The sequence below is a fragment of the Homarus americanus genome, unplaced genomic scaffold, assembly GCF_018991925.1.
Source record: "Homarus americanus isolate GMGI-L3 unplaced genomic scaffold, GMGI_Hamer_2.0 scaffold20283, whole genome shotgun sequence".
Taxonomy (NCBI): domain Eukaryota; kingdom Metazoa; phylum Arthropoda; class Malacostraca; order Decapoda; family Nephropidae; genus Homarus; species Homarus americanus.
The window spans coordinates 114,887-140,432 of record NW_024742166.1 but is presented as its reverse complement, the minus strand read 5'-3'; the positions used below and the strand labels follow the sequence as shown (position 1 = coordinate 140,432).

Genomic DNA, 25,546 nt, shown 5'->3' with positions numbered 1-25,546 from the left:
TGTTTTGAAAGTGTAACTCTCCATTCTGAATAACGTCGTTAATAAACGAAGAACCGTTAAGAATAGTTATCAAATCCTTTCCCCTGTGTATGGTGGAGAACAGTGGTTCCCAAACTGGGGGGCGTGAGGTGGGTACAAGGGAGGCGTGAAGCCATCTGCCAAAAATTGCTATTTTTTGCTCAAAAAGAATACAATGAAGAAACTCTTTCAGGAGTAACTCTCTCTCTCCGTTTGAATCTTCCACACATCCGTGCAAAACTAAAGTGTAGCAGTCACCCCTATCTGTTTTCTATCATTTCATCTCTCTCTCCTTACACGTCTTGTACACGTCATGGATACCATTCTGACTCTCACACTACTCATATCTTTCACAACACTACCAGCCACCGATCCTCCCTCATATTCAGTTACGGTATGTTAAGATTTATCTCAAACTGTGTGTTTTAGTCTGGATTTCTTCTATTGTAATGTTTTTTTTAACTAATTTTGCTTAATTGCGGCGCAAGGACTTCGCAAAGCAAAGGGGGCGTCATGATAAAAAGTTTAGGAACCACTGGTGTAGATTATTCCACATTAGTGTCTTTGTGGTTTACAGTGATCCCATGAGTAACAACATAACTATCACCTGTCTTTCCTAGTGTCACAGTAATCACTATTCCCAGTTATTCCCTCCTTCCTTAGGCTCCCCTTTGTGTGAGGGTGGTTGTCGACCTCCCCACCTCACAACCCCTGCTCTCCCTCTTCACCTTCGCTCTCCCTCACTCCCTCCTCTACTTGTCGAAACAAAGAAAGAGAGAAAGGTTAAGAATAAGACAAGAGAATTATGGAACAGAGAAAAGTAAGTAAATAAAAAAGAAATAAATAGAGAAATAAGAACCAAGAAAAAATAAAAGTATAATATACACTTTATTACAAAACCAAAAGGGGAGAATAAACCAGCAGTTAAACCAATAGGAGAGAATAAACCAACAGTTAAACCAACAGAAAAGATTAACCAATAGTTAAACTAATAAGAAAGAATAAACCAGCAGTTAAACCAATAGGAGAGAATAAACCAGCAGTTAAACCAACAGAAGAGATAAACCAATAGTTAAACTAATAAGAAAGAATAAAGCAGCAGTTAAACCAATAGGAGAGAATAAACCAGCAGTTAAACCAATAGGAGAGAATAAACCAGCAATCAAACTAATAGGGGAATAAACCAACAGTTAAAGCAAGAGAGAGAATAAACCAGCAGTTAAACCAACAGGAGAGATAAACCAATAGTTAAACTAATAAGAAAGAATAAACCAGCAGTTAAACCAACAGGAGAGAATAAACTGGCAGTTAAACCAATAAGAAAGAATAAACCAGCAATCAAACTAATAGGGGAATAAACCAACAGTTAAAGCAAGAGAGAGAATAAACCAGCAGTTAAACCATTCGGTGAGAATAAGCCAGCAGTTAAACCATTCGGTGAGAATAAGCCAGCAGTTAAACCATTCGGTGAGAATAAGCCAGCAGCTAACCCAACAGGAGAGAATAAACCGGCAGTTAAACCAACAGTTAAACCAATAGGATAAAATACACCGTCAGTTAAACCAACAGGAGAGAATAAACCAGCAGTTAAACCAATAGGAAAGAATAAACCAGCAGTTAAACCAATAGGAGAGAATAAACCAACAGTTAAACCTACATTAGGGGATAAGCTAACAGTTAAACCAATAGGAGAATAAACCAGCAGTTAAATGAGTAGGAGAAAGTAAACCAGCAGTTAAACCATCAGGAGAAAATCAACCAGCAGTTAAACCAATAGGAGAGAATACACTAGCAGTTAAACCTATAGGAGAGAATAAACCAGCAGTTAAACCAACAGGAGAGAATAAATCAGCAGTTAAACCAACAGGAGAATAAACCAGCACTTAAACCATCAGTTAAACCAATAGGATAGAATAAAGCCGCATTTAAACTAATAGGAGAGAATAAACCAACTGTTAAACCAATAGGAGATAATAAATCAGCAGTTAAACCAAAAGGAGAGAATAAACCAGCAGTTAAAAGAACAGGAAAGAATAAACCAGCAGTTAAACCAATTGGAGAGAATAAACCAGCAGTTAAACCAACAGGAGGGGATAAACTAACAGACAAACCAACATCTACAAACCCAGCGTGTAATTATTAAGACACAAGTAGATATATTAAGGGTTTTAAGTCTACGATTCAGTGAACAGGGAAGTATATTCATGGTACAAACAAATGAGGATTGTACCAGAGAAAGTGAACCAGAACAGTAACGAAATGAATCTGAAACTTGTCCTAAAATATATACGCGATCGTCAATTATTCCAACAACCAACATGGCAACACAACGGATGAACATAAAGCTCAGATAATCTTAAAGACGTTGAACACCAAGATGACTAATAAAGTTTGTGAACAATATGCAGATTAGATGGACAAAAGCTAAGGATTGTATCCTTTACCGCGTCCCAGAATGAGAAATACGATCTCAGATATAGATAAGTAATTATGTGTCACCCGCAATTAGTAAACGTGAAATAAGCAAGTGTAATTAATGAGAAACATATAAACCAAATTTAAAAACAACTGAGGAACGTTTCTGTAAACTTCAGACTCGTGATACGACGTCATGGGGAGTGTGAGACAAATACAAGACTAAAGAGATGAAACTTAATCCAAAAAAATAATACTCAGTTTTTTATTTTTTTATTTACTTATTTATTTATTATCCTACGGTGTGTGTCATCTGCATTAAATCGCAGAGCACCGGCAACCTCCCTGCTCTGAAGAAAACTGTTAATACAACTACTATACAATAAATACCCACGCAATTATAGGCCAGGCGCCCAAGAACCAACCTTCTTTACAGTACTCGATACATCGGACCAAACCATCTCAGTTCGACCACTCAGAGACTCATCCATCAGAGACTTCGGACAATGGATTTGCAATGAAGACTGGAGGAATGTGACTTCAATTTTACACCTCGACCGTGCTGTAGAACATCTTCAGCACAAACTGTACTTCACACCAATTGCGAGAATTACTTCCCACAAATCACCTTCACCAAGCGGAGCAATGACCCAAGTTGGATGACTGCACAAATAAAACGGCTCATCTCCCAACGTGACCGGACACACAGCAGAGGTCAGCACCAAAATCTTCGTCAACTGAGATTGGAGGTCAGAGATAGAATTAAGTCCCCCCAAAATAGATGTTATCGTCGCTGCATCCAAAAACTCTGCGACGATGTGAAAGGAGGCTGGTGTCGGGAGGTACAAGTTCCCACGAATCAATCGCAAACCCAAGACCTGGACAACGCACCCGATGCACCAAAGCTTCACGGAGCAAATTAGTGGACGTGCAGCCAGCTGTCTCCCATTCATATGCCCGCTCTTCCTGCCTACCTCCTGGCGGAGGAGGGCATCGTAGAATTGCAACCGTGGGACGTAGCCAAACGTCTCTTACATGGCCACACCTCTAGGTGACCTCCCTATCATACTCATAAAGGAGTTCGCCATTGAACTGAGTTTACCTCTCACCCACATATACAAAAAGTCTTTCAAGGAAGAACAGTTTCCTCCCGCTGGCGTCAAGCAATTATCCTCCCAATACCTATGAAGCCTAAACCCATCACCATAGACGAACTTAGACCCATCAGCCTTACTCCCACTTTCAGCAAAATCTTTGAATGCTTCGTAGCACCAATGATCATGTCCGACATCCCCCCCATATATTGTCCCTAGACAATATGTTAACATGAAAAAATGTTCCACCACGCACTACCTTTTTCGTCTTTTCATGATATGTTCACCGACCTTGATAAGCCTGGCAAGTTATTTTCTTTAGTCACGTATGACTTTTGGAAAGGCTTCGACCTTATAGACCACACACTTGTCATCCAGAGACTTCGTATTAGGACTGTGATCCACACTTTTCCGATAGTTCTGCAGCTTCCTAAGATAGTTCGCGGCCCCGCTGGGAAGCTTAGTGAGTTGAGCAAAACTACATGTGGTGCACCACAAGGTGTTCTGCGCGTGGACCCACTGCCATCCTGGCCATGATCAATAGTGCTGCGAGAGACTCCCACAGACTCCTCAAATATGTCAATGATCTTACCATCTACAGGTCACGCAGGATCTCTAGGCCTGGGCCTCAGAAAGTAACATGAACATCAACATATAAAAGTGCGAAGTTATGCACATATTTACCAGTAAGAAAACCCTAATCTAGCCGGGTCTAGCGACAACCAACACTAGCATCCCAGTAGTGAACAGCTGTAAACTGATGGGAGTCACCCTCACCAATGACCTCTCATGGCAAGGCCACATCAATAGTATCACTACAAGAGCAGCCAATCTTCTTCACATCATTGGCAACTCAACTACAACGAGAGCTGCCACAAGATTCTCAGAACGATTTTTTTTCATTATTTAAGCAAATATACGAACATTTGGAAACTTCTCATGATCTTAAACAACAATGAATAGTTTATTATTATAAAATTTCTACCTTTGGATGGTTTAATATTTATCCTGACAGTGATACAGCCGAAAATAGATCCACCAATCACAATCACCTTTACATACGGCCATATTTTACCAAGTATTGCCAGGTCAAATTGCCAGTACGAGACCCAGGGTGGGGTCGTTGGATCTTTGGCTGACTGTACATCCGACCCATCCTGGAGTGTTGCTGCCCACTCTTCGACGCCGGGCTCACACTATCATCAGGCGAAGTAGATAGAAGGGATTCAACGTCGGGTAATGAAAATAGCAGTGGACTGGGACCCTTAGGTATCAAAATGCCCTTGACATGTTCGAGCTGAATACATTGGAACAGAGGCGCGAGGACCTGTGCCTGAAGTTCGGTCGTGCTCTACTGGAAAAGCCACGACATCGCGACCTGCTGCCGCCGTGGAGGCGGGAAGTCAGTGCCAGGGTAACTCGGGGCTCACATTGTTTTCAAAACTTCTGCTGCGGAGCCAGACTCAGGAAATCGTGCATCCCATAAATTGCATCCCAACTTAATTCACTTCATTCGTGACTTAAACTTTATCTTTTAATATTGTAATTCATGTACCCAGAAACTTAACTCTTTATATAATTATTATTATGGTGGAGAGTTTAACCTTGACTTGTGTTATTGTGGTGGTTTTATGCAACCTCTTATCAACATTTATGTAAACATGTGCTTTCTGTACCATACGCAGCCATGTAATGTTTATCAATAAATCGCTCTCTCTCTCTCTCTCTCTCTCTCTCTCTCTCTCTCTCTCTCTCTCTCTCTCGTGCGTGTGTGTGTGTGTGCGTTCATAATAAGGGGACAAGGGGACCATAGGAGTGTGCACCTGAGTGTTACTTTATAGATTTGGCTAAAACAAAAAAGTATGAAAGAAAGAGTGCGATATTTCCCTCACCGTCAACACTGCCACGGCTCTGGCGGGGAACGAGCCTCCACCTAAAAGTGATAGTTTAAAACTGTACAGTCGATGAGTGTGTCTTCTTGCCCCTCCTTCCACTCTTATTAAAACAAAAGATGCGTGGCTCAGTCGGCTCCACAAGAACCTGGCTAGAGGTCGTCACCCCTTCCTTGGAACAATGGCTACTGCAAAAATAAACATATTTTTAACTAAATGAAAAAGGCTTGAGAGTTAGAACCTAATCACGCAAGATGTAAGTTCAAATATAATTATTATAACCTCAGCTTATCTGGTTGAGCCCGGATACTGTCAATCTCTTACTTTCCTTCAAATTTCCTCCCTCTTAACCTTGATCCTAACCAGTCCCCTCTCCCCCCAAATTGCCACCAAAGTACTTCCAATCCTAATCCCTGTCCTCCCACTCAGCATTACAAGCATTAGCCCTCTACCTTATCTACAGACGTCAAGTCAAGTGGTTGATGACAGTGTAAATGAATGAGTAGTTCATGTAGTGTAGATGATTATGTAAATGATGTAGTGTAGATGATTGTGTAGTTGGTGCAGTGTAAATAATAGTGTGGTTACGGACGTAGATTTTGAGTTGCCCTTCAAAAACAAACCCGGCACCCCAAGATAGAAGTAAATATATCTCGCCCTTTATTATTTAACTGCGTCGGTCACTTCTGTGAGTGACAGTCCTGGTTGAGCGATTTAGTGACAGAAATCTACGTGGCCACCCTCATAAGTGCGGTATTGGACCAGTTCTTGTTTATTCTCGTTCATTTTATAAATTATAGTCTTTATTCCCTGGTGCATAAAGGGTGATGGTACAGCTGAGACGTAATTAATGTAACGCTGCGTTCCTACCGCAGCTGTGAAACGCTGTGTTCCTATCGCAGCTGTGTAACGCTGTGTTCCAACCGCAGCTGTGTAACGCTGTGTTCCAACCGCAGCTGTGTAACGCTGTGTTCCAACCGCAGCTGTGTAACGCTGTGTTCCTACCGCAGCTGTGTAACGCTGTGTTCCTATCGCAGCTGTGTAACAGTGTGTTCCTATCGCAGCTGTGTAACGCAGTGTTCCTTCCGCAGCTGTGTAACGCTGTGTTCCTATCGCAGCTGTGTAACGCTGTGTTCCTATCGCAGCTGTGTAACAGTGTGCTCCTATCGCAGCTGTGTAACGCAGTGTTCCTACCGCAGCTGTGTAACGCTGTGTTCCAACAGCAGTTGTGTAACGCTGTGTTCCTTCCGCAGTTGTGTAACGCTGTGTTCCTACCGAAGCTGTGTAACGGTGTGTTCCTATCGCAGCTGTGTAACGCTGTGTTACTACAGCCGCTGTGTAACACTGTGTTTCTACCGCAGCTGTCTGTATAACGCTGTGTTCCTACCGCAGCTGTGTGCGCAGACCTGGTGGGCGCAGGTGGCGTGGGCGTGCGGGTATGGCCTACCATCAAGGCCTCACCCGAGAGACACGCCAACAAGATGCAGTTTAGACTCTTACAGGTGAGATTATAAACCACTACAGGTGAGGTTCTGAGCCCCACAGGTGAGACTCTGAGCCGTTACAAGTGAGGTTCTAATCCCCCACAGGTGAGACTCTGAGCCGCTACAGGTGAGGTTCTAATCCCCCACAGGTGAGACTGAGCCGCTACAGGTGAGGTTCTGATCCCCCACAGGTGAGACTCTGAGCCGCTACAGGTGAGGTTCTATTCCCACACAGGTGAGACTGAGCCGTTACAGGTGAGGTTCTGAGCCCCACAGGTAAAATTTTTGTGCCGCTAAGGGCGAGATTATTAACCACTATAAAACTACAAAAGTTCTGAGCCGCTACAGATGAGGTTCGTGGGTTTAACACCTGAATCTCTGAGTCTCTTTAGACAGCACCTCTACCTTAATCCTTCTTGGCTTGAGATTCGAACTCAAGTCATTCGGATGTGAGACCTTGCCACTCGCGCTACTGTGTCCATTAAGCCTTCACCAATAACATTGTATTTTCTTCCCGTAGATTAACTGGGACGCAGAGGAGATCCTGGAGGGTGATTGGCTTGGGGTGTTCGAGCAGGACCCTCGCCCTCCACACGCCAGGCCCCCACCCACCACGCCCCCCTCCACCACGTCACACCGCTTCTGGCAGATGCCGCGCCCTCTTTACTGGGACACGCCTTTCTCCTCCCGCGGTACTGTCACCACCAACATCACCCAGCACAGGGCTGAGGTAGGTAGGGGAGAGGGAGATGAAGAATATAAGTGGAAAAGTAGAAAAAATAGATGTTTGGGTAGTAGAGTCAAGGTAGATATGGAACTGTAAGTTGTAGAAGGCGTATCCTTTGGGTAGACATTAGCTGTGATAAACATTGGCCTTATAAAGGTGTGCGCTAGGTAAACAACAGCTTAACAATAGGTACCCTCTGGTAGCTTTGTGTTGACATGGACTTATGCAGAATGTGACTTTTAAGTATATGTGGGTTTAGGTAAGCTCTGGGTTTAATTAGAAGTGGATTTAAGTAGACATGAAATTATGAACAGTAGATGAGGAGTGAATGTAAACAATGTCTTGAAGTGCACTTTACGTATTTTTACATCATAGTAAAGATAACGTAAATCTGTAATCAGGACACTAGATTTAATTCATATCCTTGAGCATAGAAGATTCTCAGAAAAATACTTGGCTAACAGGAGTCGTGTGGAGAGGAAATTATATGTGGTCCATGATCTTAAGACTGACGAATATCTAACATCACCACCCAAGCTATGTTTCATGTCTGTCTTGGATATTTTGAATGTATGTCAGCCCAAATCTTCAGCTTCCAGTTTAGTGTACAGATGAAGGGACGGGCAGATGGATATACTTTTGAGTTTACTTAGATCGTGATAAGAAAGTTCTTAAACCACGGATGAAACAGCTGTGTCACAGACGATGACATTGCCTGTGACAAACACTTTCACACCACAGCTGCGACAGATATTCTCTCTCCACAGCTAAGCGTGCTGGCCCGCGGTGGGTGTGTGGGCGTGTTTGTGGGGTTCGTGAGGAATGGTGTGTGTGTGGCGGCTGACTGCCAAGCTGCCTATCCGACTTGGGTCTTTGACAACAGGTGACACATTTATGAGTCTCCCCTTTTTTCTTCATTTTCTTTAAGCATCCCAGCCAAGGAGGACTTTAGTTAGTTTTTGTATACAAGATGGAAATTACAGTATTCACTTTAAGAATTCATAGCAAATGTAATAATTCAAATCCATTTAGCGATGTTACAGTGTCCCAACTTTGTTGATATGAATCATTACTAAACACAACCATTCGAATACATAACACAGAGAATCTTCATTATGCCAAGTTTGGGGTAAAATTTGGGATAACTTGTAAAGGTAAAATATACATTTATTGAAGAAATTTCGAAGAAGAAAGGTTTTCTTAGTTATAACCTAAACCATAAACGTTGAAATTTTCCCAAGTGAAACAAAATAAAATCATTAAAGCCACTGACTGCCTACGTCGGTTTTCGACCCTGGTGAATTAATATAATCCATCGCTAAACTGTAGGCATATAGATGATAATAATATTGTAACACAGACCATAAAATTTTGAGGTGATAACAGCAGTTACGGTGTTTTTACTCAGACAGGTGCTGGGCGGGAGGTCGCTCAGGTCGCTGGTCTTGCCTGGCACACACAACGCCGGGTCATACTCCCTCAAGGATCGTGGTGACGTTGTGTCTGCCTGGGTCGTCTGCCAAGATGAGGACATCATCTCCCAGCTGCTTTACGGCAACAGGTCAGCCATCAAGAGTGAATTAACAGTAGGCTCCAAGTTTCAATTTTGATCCTTGAGGAAATTAAAACTGACGAGCACGCGCGCGCGCACGCGCACGCGCACGCGCACACGCACACGCACACACACACACACACACACACACACACACACACACACACACACACACACACACACACACACACACACACACACACACACACACACACACACACACACACACACACACACACACACACACACACACACACACACACACACACACACACACACACACACACACACACACACACACACACACACACACACACACACACACACACACACACACACACACACACACACACACACACACACACACACACACACACACACACACACACACACACACACACACACACACACACACACACACACACACACACACACACACACACACACACACACACACACACACACACACACACACACACACACACACACACACACACACACACACACACACACACACACACACACACACACACACACACACACACACACACACACACACACACACACACACACACACACACACACACACACACACACACACACACACACACACACACACACACACACACACACACACACACACACACACACACACACACACACACACACACACACACACACACACACACACACACACACACACACACACACACACACACACACACACACACACACACACACACACACACACACACACACACACACACACACACACACGACGACAAGTAACATTGTTTTTACTTTCTCTTTAAAAAACAAAGGTTTTAATAGAGAATGTTATACTGTATACCGTAACGCTTAGCTGTGGGAATTTATATCCACTATTCCGAAATTTTTTCGTGTGTGTGTGTGTGTGTGCACGTATGTGTGTGCACAGAATGGTGTAATGCGTCTATGGTGGCAGCATTATGTAAGTGTAAAGGCGAAAGCACTTCTTTTTCCTCTCGCTTTCAGCTACCGCCGCTGGATAGCCCTCGTGGAGAACAGGGAGGCAACTTGTATAAGTCTTCCCCTCCCAGTACACAGCCTCTTCATCATCAAGACTTCTGCTGTGTCTCCTCCTGGCAACACACGGTAACTGGGTGCCTCGTGGACCCAGGCGAGACCAGCAAGGGATCTCGGAGCAGCAGAGGGCCCCAGAGGGATGGCGCCGAGGCCCACTGGCATATGGACACGTCTTGACGCCTACCAACCACTGCCCCGCTGCCTTGCGGATTAAACTTGGCAGGTACAAGGCTATGGGAATAAAAAAAATCTGCTGTGGAGCCTCACAACAGGCAGACACGCTAATAGAGCTCCAATAAGACCCCAACGGCGGTACAGGCGAAAGAGGTGACCAACATGGGAACCCAACGACTACACTGGCAGATGAAGGTAATGCAAGATGGACAGGCTACTAAGGCGAAACCCAGCAAACTGGGCTATCAGCAGTCCATTGCAACTCTCCCTCTCCTTAGTCGTGACAACAGCTTGCACCACTGGATCAGGAAAGGGGAGACCACGATGTGTGGTTGCAGCCTGCACGTCTGCCTCATCACATGAATCAACTCACGTGCAGCCAACATCCAGCTCACCATACGTATCATCATCAAAACGCCTATACCCCCAAAAGTCCTATGGCGACGAACGAGTGGCTACACGGACAGGTAGAGATGACTGCCGGGAGTCTCTATTCTCTAGGCACATGGGCAGCATAAATCAGATGGTCGTTTATGCACTGGAATCTAAGCAGCAGTGCAATCTGGTCCTGTCTGTGCGATTAAGCAGCCCTTTCAAGGAGCCACTCTGCTCGCCCCACATAGGAGGGGGCTAAAAAAGGTGCCATAAACATAGTCTACCTGAAGAACCAATCTGACTGTGTAACCGCACCCAGAAGGTCATCCTTATGCAGTCGAAAACACAATCATAATCACAGATGAAAGCAAAAACAAACTATATAACCTCTTATGGTCGCTGCATGGAATGCCAGGACCCCTTTGGATACTGGCACAAATGAGCATCCTGAAAGAATAACCACCTTTGTGGCAAAATAGCTGTCTAGGAATAACATCGATATAGCAGCCATCAGTGAGTCCCGGTTCCCAGACGAAGGGCGACTCACAGAAAGAGGGTCTGGAAGGGTAAGCCTGCTGTGGAGAGAAACCTCATTTATGGAGTTGGTTTTGCCATTCGCCAATCCATCCTACATAGGCTAACTGAAATGGCTGTTGGGATCAACGAGCACCTCATCACGCTCCGAGTCCCACTGAAACACTCACGCCATGCCTTCTTCATCAGTTCATATGCCCAAACACTGGATACAGATGATGACATCAAGGAGGCCTTTTAAGCCGACGTTGACAGAGAGCTAACCTCTATCCACAAAGAAGAAAAGGTTGTTCTCCTAGGTGACTTCAATGCCAGAGTTGGAAGAGATGCTGACATATGGCAGAGCATCATTGAGAGAAACGTAAGAGGCAAGTATAATCCAAACAGTCTACTCCTCCTCAGCATCGGTGGTGTACACAACCTCGCTGTCACCAATACCTTGCTCAGGAAGCCAACAAGTTCAAGGGATCGTGGCAACACCCACGATCCAAACACCGGCATCTCATTGACTACATTACTGTCAGAGAAAGAGATCGCAGAGATGTCCTCATCGCCTGAGCTATGCGTGGCTCAGACCACTTTGACACCGATCATCGGCTCGTCAGAGCCAAAATCTTACTTTACGTCGCCTCAAAACGGCGAGGGCAACAAGCATCTGAAAGGTTTTAACACTAAGCATCTGGAGGATCCAGCAGTAGCACATGCTTTCAGAGAGCAGCTCGAACATGGGCTAATAAACAACCAAACAACAAACTACCAAATGGGGTATTTTCGACACTGTCATGACAAAACCTGCAGAGACCCTTGGCCAGATCGAAAGAATACACCAGCACTGGTTTGCTGAAAATTACCGATAAAATCATCGTACTCGTCGATGATAAACAACTGACTGGCAAAACTACCCTAACTCTCCGACCAAAGCTGATATCTTCCACAAGAAGAAAGCGGCGGCCAAGCGTGAACTTCGCATTCTAAAGAACGAATGAGTGAAAAATAAAGCGTGTGAAATGAAAGCTTGCAAATCAACATGAGATGCACGAATTTTTCAATTCCACTAAAACATTTTGTGGACCAATCACTTATGGCACAGCTTCCCTCCGCTCATCCAATGGTAATTCCCTAATTAAAGACGAAGAAGGCATCCTTCAATGCTGGAAAAAGCACTACCATTTGCTGCTCAACCGAAACACCGATGTGGATGTCCTGACTACCCAGCAGGTCCCTCAGCACCCAGAGCTGACCCACCTCAGCTATCCCCCATCCTTGGATGACGTAGCTACTACCATCAAACAGATGAAAAATAATAAAGCCGCAGGGACTATTGGAATCCCAGCCGAGGTGTATACATGGGAAAGGAAGAAATCCCCAAGCTCTTAAAGATGCATCCATCTTCAATATGCATAAGCACAAGGGAGACCAGTCAGAGAGTGGCAACTACTGTGGGATCTCGTTGCTGTTCGTAGCTAGCAAGATTATCACCCAGGGCGGAAAACTTCCACCCAATTTGGCTTTAGCCCATCATGTGGCACCACTAACACGATCTTTGCTGCCCGCCAGATACAAGAAAAGTGCAGAGAACAGCATATGACCTTTATCGACCTTACCAAGGGAAACCATCTGGAGGACCCTCAGCCGTTTTGGCTGCCCACCAAAATTCATAGCCATTGTGAGGCAATTCCACGATGGCTTGAACGGCAGTATTCTGTATAATAATGGCACGAAATCTGAATTTTTCCCCATCCAAACGGTGGTAAAACAATGATTGTGTGCTGGCACCAGCTCTCTTTTCCATTTTCTTGGCCAATTTAGCCGAAAGGACTTTTCAACATAAGACAACTCCAGGCAGAAACAAAGGTGTTGGCAGTTTCCATTCCTGAACATCAGTATGCAGATGACCTCGCCCTCGTCGCTCACACTGAATGCTACCTACAGGAGATCCTGAACACCTACACAGATGCGCATGCACACTTTGGCCTTGAGGTGAATGTACATTAGACTCAGATTCTCTTCCAGCCTGCCCTTGGTTCAACCACATCTCCACGGTACCACCCTCTCTAATGTTACCTACTTTCGGTATCTCAGCTCCCACCTGTCCACCACAACGGACATCAATGAAGAGATTCAACATTGGATCAGATGTGCATCTCAAGACTTTGGCAGACTCCATACCCGTGTCTTCAGCTGTAGGGGGCTGAAATTATCTACAAAGTTGCATGAATATCGAGCAGGGGTCCTCCTCACCCCGCTATAAGGCAGCGAGACATGGATCGCATACAGGAGGCACCTCAAGACACGTGAATATTTTCACCAACGTGGTCTACGTTTCATCCACCGAGTTCGCTGGGAAGACAAGAGAACAAATGCCAACACTCTCGCTGACACCAACTGTAGGAGCATCGAGGCTACCATTATCCATGAATAACTATGTTGGACCGGCCATTACCCGCATGGACGACAGTAGACTGCCAAAGCAAGTACTTTACAGTCACCTAACGAATGGTAAACGTAACGCTGGCGGGTAACGGAAAAGGTATAAGGATTGTCTTAAGACAAACCTGAAAAAGTGCTAAATCGACCCCATCATCTGGGAGTCATCACTCCACACCGTAACACTTGGTGGAGTACCATACGCGAAGAAGTCAATACTTTCGAGTTAGCCCGTCTGCATACCGAAGCAGACAAGCACCAGCGCCGGAAAGACGCTGCCCCCCCCCTCCCCCCCGCACTAGATGTAGCCCTCCCCACATGCAACATTTGCAAACGACCCTCCCGGTCCCATATCGGCCTCTCGAGTCTCCTCATAGCTCACCAACGAAGGTGACATCCTTAATAACGCATATAGCTGTGTCACAGCTGGATAAAAGTCATACTCGATTCTGAGTGACAGCAAAGTAGTAGCAGTGTGTGTGTGTGTGTGTGTGTGTGTATTATTATTCATACAAATATTTTGCCTGTTACCTTAAGATTCAGTGTAATATGTTGTGCTGTTTGCCCGGATATCTTGTCCATGTTGGTGTAATCTTTGGCAGTCGTATGATATAAAGTTTGTTAATGTTTTGGTGACCGCCAGGTACCTGGACCTACGGGTGGCCTACTACCCGGATACACCAGAATTACTCTGGATCAACCATGACCTCGTACGCTGGCGGCCGCTGTTGGAGGTCCTCAATGACGTGCGGGGTTTCTTGGCCATCTCCCCAGATCCCATCATCATCGACATCCACCGAACACCTATCGGTTTCGACCTACCTGAGGCCTTGCCGCTTCTACTGTCACTGATGAACGAGACTCTCGGCTCTCACTTCCTCCATAACCGCTACGGTCCTCTGGTCACACTAGACCAGATATGGAAGATCGGAAAGCGAGTGATCTTTACGTTCGCCGACGCAGACGTCGCCGACGACAAAGACTGGGTGTGGCCGCCTCTACCTCAGGCCTGGGCAAATGCACAGGTGCTAGACGACCTGATGACGTACTTGGATGCGCAGATGAACAAGCGGGTGGGTTCACCTAGACTGTGGGCAGCCATGGCTCACCTTACCCCGACCCTGTGGGACATGATCCTCCGCTCTCACGTGGGGTTGAGAGGACTGGCTGACAGAGCCAACTTCGCCATCACGCGGTGGCTACGACAACGCTGGGGTCACATGGCCAACATCGTCGCCTCAGACTTTTTCAGAGGGAACGATGTCATCAACGTGGCTATCAGGTAAGAAATTCCTGTTTTATAGGATGTTTATTACAAAATTTTAATACGATCAACATAATTATTATTAAGGAAATCTCCTTTCGATCAATGAGAGTACTACTCTCATATCTGAGGGTTGGCGACCACAGTCCTCCACTCTCAACGTTTTCAGGCTGTTTTTGCCAATTCTCCAAGATTTTGTTTCTCTCTGGGGACCCAATTTTTTAATCTAATTCCTCCACCCCAATGTGTGCCTACCCTCAACTTTGCCTATTAATCATATTAATCTCATTTTTCTTTATCAGTATATTTCAAATATGTTTCTTGAAGTTTGTGCCACCGTTAATACTTCTTCATTCGTTTTCCTGTCAATGTAACTTATTCTTAATATTCGCCTATAACACCACAATTCAAAACCTCTAACCTCTTTCTGGTGTCTACTGAAAGTGTCCATGCTTCTGACACATACAACAGTCCTGACCATATATAGCGCTTCAGCAGCATTTTTCTCAATTTGAAGTTAATGTCTCTTTTCATTAGTTATTTTAGATTATTAAATGTGTTTCTGCTTGACCTGTTCTTGTTATGATTTCTTTCCCACATTTACTGTTACGTCCCAAATACAAAATTTTTTCCACTTGTTTAAGTTACCTGTTGCTAACCATATTTTTTATTCCAAGATTTAATTCCAATTTCGAAACAAAAATTACATTCATCTTTAAAGCGTTAACTCTTAACCCATATTCTTCATCTTTCTCCACCAATCTGTTAACCAGTTTTGCAACGCCTCTTCACTATCCGTGATAATAGTAATATCATCTGCACAGCGTTTATTGTACTTTACCATTAACATTTGTTTCTTCATTGTTACTGTACTTATAAATTCTCTCATTAAGAATTCTGAATAGATATTATACAGTGTTGGAGATAGTACACAGCCTTGTCTTACTCCCTGTCTAACTTTGAACCAATTAGCAAGTTCATTTTTTATACTATCAACACAGCCTCCTGTTGCGAGTAAAGAATTTTTAAAATTCTAATATATCTTTCATTGATGCCTATTTTTTCCAAGATCTCTTTATAAGTCTATTGTGTTTTATCTTCACAAAAACTTTTATAAAATCCACAAAGCACATCTAGAAATTTCTTTGGACCTCTAGAGTTCTTTCACTCAAAATTCTCACTTTAAATATAACTTCTCTAGCTCCCTTTCCCTTTTTTAAGTCCATTTTGATCTTCAGACAACTCAATGTCTATTTAAAATTTTATTCTGCTTAAATTTATGTCAATTCACCCTCTCTGTGAGGTGTAAACTCCAAGAATATCGACTGTGAATCCAAAACATTTACGAGTGAGAAGTAAAGAGGGGACTGGGGCCGGTATGTGAGAGGGTGGCGGGTTATGTGGGTTGAGGAAGGTTATCAGAGGCAAGTGGCGATGACATGATGAATTATGTTCTCTGGAAGTCAACTGGACCAGATCAGCATACACAAATGGCAGGATTCAAGGTCTTCCTGATGGTGGGATTTTCTGAGTCCTTGTGGAACCGACAAGGACCTGTTGAACTAACGAGGACCTGCAGAACTGACAAGAACCTTTGGAAGAACTGTTGAAACCCTTGGATTTTCTAAAACCTAAATAAGTCCTGCTTGAGACTAAATGAACCTATTGATATCAACCGGAGGATTTGCTAAAACTTGATTTTATTCTAAACCTCAGCAAACATAGATAAGGTTGTACTTCATATGTACTAACTTCTAAAAAGCTGTAGCACTTACAGTGCTCAAGGCCAGTATTGAGTCCACTCTTAATCGATGCCCAAACCCTCAATATCCTGTACTGTATGAAAATTAGAATTTTCGTGCATACAATTTAATCTGGAGTGCATATATTGTATTGATCAGAAAAACTACAGGTGTTGTTTTAGTTAAGTTAGTACATTACTGTCCAAGGATTACATCTTTGAACTGAAGATTATTTACTTCTGTGGTGAGCATACGAAAAGAACACTGTACAGTACAGTACAGTACTTGCTTTCACGCTAAACCGCATTCGGCCCGATAAAATGAAAAAATGGAATGTGACAAAATAAATATTTTGGAATCCTTTTCTAAAGAAACTAAAGAAACAAAAATAATTGAATTTTGCTTTCTGTTGCATTAAAAGAAATTCATGAAATTTATGAAGACCTAAAAAAACATTTGAACAAAAAAAAAAAAAATTTCAATTATGCTACAATAAGATACAGCCACCTATTTACTTCCCTTCCTCCGTAAAAAAAGTAAATCTCTCAGAACTACATTAAAAATAAAACTTTGTATATTTACTGAACACACACACACACACATATATAAATATATATATACTGTATATATATATATATATATATATATATATATATATATATATATATATATATATATATATATATATATATATATATATATATATATATATATATATATATATATATATATATATATATATATATATATATATATATATATATATATATATATATATATATATATATACAAGAAAATAAGGAGTCTGCAATAGGCCGGTTGGCCTGTGCATGGCAGCTCCTGTCGAGAGTTACTAAGAACATAAGGACATAAGAATGGAGGAAACTGCAGCGGGCCTATTGGCCCATACTGGGCAGTCCCGTTTACACCCAACCCCTATTGTTCATATAAGCATCCAACCTATGTTTGAAGCTATTCAGCGTATTCGAGTTAATGATGATATTTGGTAACTTGTTCCATTCATCCACTACTCTGTTTCCAAACCAGTGTTTACCTATTTCACGCCTAAAATCTAAATTTGTCTAATTTAAAACCATTGTTACGAGTTCGCTCCTGGTTGGATAGTTTGAGTACCTTTGTAATGTCCCCTTTGCTTAGCCCTGCCTTCCATTTATACACTTCTATCATATCGCCCCTCACTCTACGTCTCTCGAGGGAGTGCAAATTAAGATGCTTCAACCTGTCTCTGTACTCAAGGTTCCTCATGCCCGGGATTAGCCTTGTCATTCTCCTCTGAATTCTTTCCAAGGATTCTATATCCATTCTGTAATACGGTGACGAGAATTGAAGTGCGTAATCCCAGTGAGTTCTCACAAGTGCAAGATATAGTGTTAGGATGACCTCGCTAGTCTTGTAACTAACACTCCTTTGTATGAACCCAAGTACTTTTTTTGCTGACCCTGGAGAGAACTTTACAAAACTGTTTCGCTAAAATATATGCACGAACCTCATATCCCTTTAAAAGAAACTTTAAATTCATTTAAAAAGAAAAAACATTATGGAATGTACATTATCTTTCATCTGAAAATAAAGTTTGCATGTGTTGCATAGAAATACATATGTATTTTATCTGTACCTGATAAAAAATACATTTCTTTTGTACTAAAAATTAGACATGAACTTTAATTGGACTTAAAATAAACTTCATATATCCTAATTATAATTGTAGTGAGAAAAAATACATATGTATGTCATGTGCACCTGAAATAACTGCATTTATATATACTAAAATAAATAAACCTTACCTTGATCTGGAAAACAAACCCTACAGTACATCTATATACAGTACCTCATTCTAAGTGTTATTTATACTTTTAATTAAACCTATACATTGTAACCTAACCTATTCCAGCCTCAACTTAAAGCTAACAGTGTTACAAGCCTTGATATGTTTCTAGTACTGTATGGTCCAGAGGGTTATTAACATACATGCACTACAAAAATATAAATTAAGTCTGCTGCCTGATAAAGCAAGGCTCAGGATTAAAAGTTTATTCACACTTTATATACGAGTAATAATGAAGGAAAATTTAACTGTTATCTTAAAGCTCATTAACTCTCATGTTTATTTCAAAGTAACTTTAAATTTTGTCTAAGTAGATTTTAGTAAATTTTCAACTCAACAGAAATCATAAATCTGTATGTGCATATTTAAAGCTGAACCCTTGTATAACCCTACCTAGCATAAATGATACAAAATATGATAAAGTTTCATATAATTGGTACTTTGTACTTACCACAGATGCTTCTGAAGTTCTAATCTGTAAAACCATAAACCAGTGTTAGAAACAATAATTTACTACAGTAAGCTCATTAGAAAAATCTTGTAAAACAATAAACCCCATCACAATACAGTACCTATACTTCTTTGACACTACTGCCATGATAAAAATTATCACTCACTACGAATTTTAAAATAATGCCCCACCTCAGGTGTATACTGTCCCAATGGCCTTCATTCCCCCCCCCCCCCTAAAAAAAAAATCATTGACCAGTTATTAACATAATTATGATTTCTCACCTTTACTGCAAATACTATTGCCTTTCAAAAAATTATTTAAATGTTAAATACATATTAAACTAAGTTATAATCATGTGTTGTTTGTAATTGAACAGTAACAATGAGTTACATCTTTTTGATAGCAGTGAGCTGATTTGTTTTTATTCAATGGAGTTCACTGCTCCCAATGAATGTAACAAATCATCAATGTTCTTTCCCTTTCCTCCAATATATACCCCTGCTAATGTGCCTGTGATATTCTAGCAAAAAAAAAGTCCATGACTCTAGCTGGAAGGGACCACTGACCACTGCAATCAGAGCTGAAATTTTGATGCTATCAATTATGGTTCATTACTACTAAAATTTAGATCGATAATATTTTAATTCAACAGGCAGTGGAATTCATGCCTATTTTTTAGAGCTAAACACTAGTTTGCATGGAAATTCAACACAATACTAAGATAGTTAAATTTTGTACTGCATTACAAAAGTGATATTGTTATGTTTCGATTTCTACGCAGGTAGATTTCAGTTAAACTGCAGGAGATACTCGGTACTTGTTCCCAAATATTCAGCCAAGGCTGATGAATAAAATCCTTGGCGAAAAAGACCAACAGAAACACCATGGTAAATCTACCTTCTTTACATATACTGTATTTACAAATAAAAGGTACAAGACATACAGTACTGTAATATAAAGGCACTTCCTAACTAAAGGGGAGGTCAGCATAAGCACACCTAACTCCCACCTAACATTCCCTAGGAAAGGAAAGAAAAGGAAAAACCTTAGGCCATGTGGTGTGGCCTAGAGGAGAAGAGAGAGACAGACATCTACCCTCGACCAAGACTGGGACTAGCTAGAGAGACGGCCTGGATGTGCAGGGTTGCTGACCGAGGCCAGTTCAGTAAGCAAGGTTCCAATGGGAGAAGGACATGAATATTTATGGGAACACAACGAGTAGACAATATGCACAAAAATGAATGTTATAACAATGAGAACACAAGCATACCAACAATATTGCTACCTCGTAACCCAATGAGGGGCGCTCTGGGTCAGGCCACACCCTTTCCAGTCACTCCTATGTGGTATGATGAAGTCCTGGCCATGCCCAGCACTGCACTACACAGTCCCAAGCACAGTGCACACCATTTGGTATGATGCAATAATATAGAAAAAACTCCACAGTATGAATAGGGAGAAAGCATGGTCCATAGATACTATATAAATATAAATATAATAATAAAGCAAGTTCCTGTGACATTAATGATAATAATTTGGGGATCTTTTTGGTTTCATGTACTGCACTCAATTTTTTCTCGTATAATGCAGATTTTTATGCTGATTTAAAAATGTAATGTTTATGAGAAATGAATAATAAAAATATTATAGCTTTTTTAACTACCAATGTTCTACAATAGAACGTCGATGTCCAAGAGAGGTCACTTTAAACCGAATTCGCACTAAATCGAAGTGTTGTTTCAGTGGAATAATTTAGTTTGGTACTAGAGAGAAACACAAAATACTAAAACGACTGAGAGTTTACCCAGATGCACCTCCGCCCATCTCCTAGAATAAACAAAACATTGTTTTTGTAGTATTATGTTACAACAAACACTCATAAATCAACACAGCTAAAATTAAGGGATTGGAAATGGTCTGTTTACTGGCTGGGAAGATCGGGGGAGGAGGGAGGGAGGAAGGTAAGGTGATAAGTTTGACAGTTGATGCCAAGGTCTAGTGCTTATTTATTTATCTGTCCTGGAATTCTTATAAGATAGTGATTAGTTTGAATGTAAACATGGTATAGTTCGCATTAGACATACAAATTTTAGTTCTAACTAATTTTATTAAAGGGTTGGGTTAAAATTTTTATCACTTGTGCAAAAATACATGACTTTTATATTCAAATTATTCGCTGTCTTGCAAGGATTCTAGCAATGCAAATTATATTCTCCTAACCTTAGTCTGTGATATCATATAAGATAAAAACTTTAAGCCTATAACCACCCAACCCTGGCTGGGAAGATGTGGGGGAGAGAGGGAGGGAGGGGAGAGAGGGAGGGAGGGGAGAGAGGGAGGAGGAGGAGGAGGAGGAGGAGGAGGAGGAGGAGGAGGAGGAGGAGGAGGAGGGAGGGGAGGGAGGAGGAGGAGGAGGGAGGAGGAGGAGGAGGAGGAGGAGGAGGAGGAGGGAGTGACAGTGACATTTTTGACAGTTGGGGGTGGAAGGTCTAGTGAAGTATTTATTTGTTTATTTGTTTCACTTAGCTTGTTTTTGTTTCTTGTTTATAAAATGTCACACAAGTGACCAAAGAGAATATAATTTGCATTGCTGGAATTCTTATAAGATATTGATTAATTTGAATATAATCATGCTATAGTTTGCACTAGACAAAACATTTAATAATCACTTAGTACATTATTTTGAGTACATGTACCGTGCAGCTTTGCCCTTAGGACAGTGTAGCGTGCCCAGATACACAATAGGCTCGAATTTTAAAATATGATGCGCCAGATTGGCTCACGCAAAATAGGGAAGATTCTCTTTAAATTAAAACCTTGTCCTTAATTGTGGATGTCGCTTTAAATCAATAATCTTAAATTGAATCGCTTTGAATCGACGTTCTACTATACATTGAAGTGTTACCATTTTTAGCCTAAATTGCTTTAGTCTATGTTTTCCGTTGCAGAGCAATATGAATGATGATGTAAATCTGAAATGTGTTTGGCAAACTTGCAGTCTGAAGCCTGCAATACTAGAACCTAAGCAAAATAACCAAATGCACTATTATTGTACTTAAAAATGTAAAAATAGAACATCACCTAACCTACCCCAAATAACGAAATACACTACAATATTATTGTGCAGGTCTGTGCAAATGAAATTTTAAAGAATCCAAAGAAAGTTGGTGGGCCAATTTGCACAGTTGAGATCAATGAAACCGCATTTGGGAAACGGAAGTACAACCGTGGAAGGACACTCCCAGAACAATAGGTTTTGGGCAGAATTTGTAGAGAAACTCGAGATGTGTTTCTCTATGCCGTGGATTGGAGAAACAGAGAAACCCTGGAATCATGCATAAAGGCTCGTATTCTTCCCGAGTCTACTATACTCGGCGACATGTGGAAAGCAGATGACAACATTGATTCAATACAAGATTAGGTATTTCTGAATATAAGCCAAATGTACAAAATACTATAGTTATAGTACTGTCATTTTCTGATTATTTATTCTCCAAAGATAGAATCACATTTTTGGAATCAGGGTATTTCACTTGTTGCCACTAAATGAATCTCGGGAATTTTATAGTTGCAATCGGTAGTTTTGACAATTCCAGGATACTATTCTTCAATGGCATTTCTGGTGCAAATTATGTACGTATAAGCAAGATATTGGTCAATATTTAGAAAATGACACGAGGTAACTGAATATTGAGTCATATATGGGGAGATAAATAAAAATAAAAATAATTTATTCCATAACGTTTCCGTCGGAAATACATAGTTTTCGAGTAAAAGTAGAAAAGGAAAAGTATAATATTTGGCCAATCAGCGCGTGTTGATGTGACGTCATAGTCGTGAGCGCAAAACAGCCCAAGTGCTGATGTGACGTAATACTCATGCTACTCATGCGCTAATCAGCGTTCACGGCCAGTTGGAAGATGGTGTCTTTATGAGATGGATGTACAGTGGCTGGCTGCTGCACTATTCAGCGCATTTTGGACAATGAAGCAACAGCCATTGTCATTTTTAGGGCTCATGGTGTTTTTATTTCATCTGTAAAACGTCCGAGATGTAATTCACTGTCAATACCGTGTAGATCACCATGCATGGTACTGTGATAAGAGACGGCCACTGAAAGCCACTTACTCATTCAAGTCGCATCACTCTATCATCCTATAGCTCTTACTTAAGGTAAGTTTCTTATGCACTAGGGGTTGGGTTAGGTTAGGTAGGTTAGATTAGGTAATGTATTTCTATTTTTTTTTTTTAGGTTTTTACATTGTTTGACCTACTTTCTTATCCAATATCTCAACTACTGCTCATTTCCGACGGCAATGAAGGTCATATTGTATTTAACACGATGATTTACACTGAAAAAACCTATTTTCAATATTCAGTTGCCTAGTGTCATTTTCGAAATATTGACGAGATATTTAATATTTTATTAGGTGTGAAATTTTACCTTTCACTTGTTGCCACTAAACGACTCTCGGGAATTTTATATTTGCAATCGGTAGTTTTGACAATTCTAAGACACCTTTTCATTGGCATTTGTGACGCAAATCACGTTTAAGCGAGATATTTAAAATTACATTATGTATGTTCGTGCATGGCGGAACACCCAGAACATCGAACGACTGTTGGAGCTTCCCGGTTAGGTTAGGTTACATTCAAAACTGTTTTTCCAATAATTTTCGATGCTTTTTGAACACTTTTAACCTTGATTTTTATAACAAATCTCTATATTCTGAGATGGGGGGAGGGGGTGGTCTTATCTCAAAACTATTGATTTGCGCTAGAAATGATAGTCAAATTCGTTCATATCACATCAAAACCATAGGAAAAAAATGGTTTCCACTTTGATTTCGTATAGTGGCAACGAGTAAAATTTACCTAAAATAATAACCAATTCGTTACCCAAATGGTTAAAATACTCACTCGTGGTCTTGCTGGTGTCGTCATCCCGATGTCACTTATTTTCACTAAACAGATCACAAATTTTAACTTAAGCAAGATCACCAATTATCAATTAACACTTAAATCACACAATCATTCATTAAATATCTCGAAATAATTGGTATTACCGATTTTTTTAATACGTTTAAGAAATATGTTTACATTCACAGCTGTTGATCTTGGCATAACACTTTGAATTGCCTCACCTTTCCACACCAAAGCTTTTATGTTATATGTTTGTAGCGTTATTATTTTAGCAATATTTTACAAAGTACATGTGGGAATCAGTTCACGGTAGTACGCTATGTAGGAGACAGTACATGGTTTCGTCTGGCGGGGACTGGTTGGTGACTGATGACGCCATGACAGTCAACCACAGGAAGAATTCGTTCTTTTGCTAAATTCTTCAACATTTTACTTATTTTGTCAGCTCAATTTTTTGTTACGTTATAGTTGATTAAAAAAGAATACTAATAAATCAAATATTAATAGGCTGATGAAATAAATCTCTCAGGTGTCATATACCTTTGTAGTAATAAATATTTTATAGAGGAAAATTATGGGTACAAATCGAACGTGTTTAAAAAGACATAATTTAACAACTCATGAAAAATTATTTTTGACCATCTTGGGAAGCACATATGATTAGATTTATACATATAATAGTACTATTAATTTTAAAACTAATACTGATTTTAATAGTGTCACAACCATAGAGAACGTTTCGTGTTTATTTGACGTACATATGGCAGACTATGGCAGTATGTCGACTGGACTCGCTTGTTAAACCTGACGTAAAATTTGACTGTGAAGAAATTATTTTAGGCGTAATTATTATTGTTGTTAAGTCTACATGTGTAGCATTATTACACAATGGGATATGTGCATTTGGCTTCTTTATACCCTAAAAACACCCCTAAAAGAGGGTTGGATAACTTCGTTGGCAACTGAGAGCGCCCAATGCCACAGTGCAGTTAATATGACTACGATCAACTTCATTTTTCCCGCCTCTGCTGACGGCCGTGTAAATATTTCAATGTGATTCTGATATTGTAAAATGTTAGTTTTTGCCTTATTGTGGGTAAAAATAAGTATATATTAATGCATCCTCTGAAAGCGTGAATTTGCTACCAGAGTTTAACAGCTAATTCATGTATAACACTTCTGATAATCTTCCTACGTACGTATGATTGAAATAATGAATGTATGTATCTTTATATAATTTAGCTAAATATCTTTCTCGTCAGAAACGGTCAACCCAATGATTATGAATGAACTCATTTAGAAATACATCATTACTTCAGGACTGAATCGGACAGATTTGAAACCGCCATTGGAATGTGTTGGGGGGTGATGTGCCACAGTGCTTATGATTCAATCTCTCATACTTCTAATCTGTTTATAACGGATAGTGCCCTATACTACCACAAAAACTTCCACAGTATATACAGGTAACTCTATTACTGTATATATTTAGTGAAGGCCGGTAAGAAAAACATATGAAACAAAGATTATCAATGTTAGAGAAACACGTAATAAGTAGAA

General features: G+C 41.0%; 1 protein-coding gene across 1 annotated transcript in view; it reads left to right on the top strand.

The window, feature by feature from the left end:
• LOC121876511 overlaps positions 1-25,546 on the top strand; it is a 46,956-nt gene that overhangs the window by 18,097 nt on the left and 3,313 nt on the right. The window contains exons 3-7 of the mRNA XM_042381655.1: positions 6,812-6,921; positions 7,424-7,633; positions 8,398-8,513; positions 9,039-9,191; positions 14,401-15,039. Coding sequence (XP_042237589.1) covers positions 6,812-6,921; positions 7,424-7,633; positions 8,398-8,513; positions 9,039-9,191; positions 14,401-15,039 — 1,228 coding nt within the window. The remainder of the gene's footprint in view (positions 1-6,811; positions 6,922-7,423; positions 7,634-8,397; positions 8,514-9,038; positions 9,192-14,400; positions 15,040-25,546) is intronic.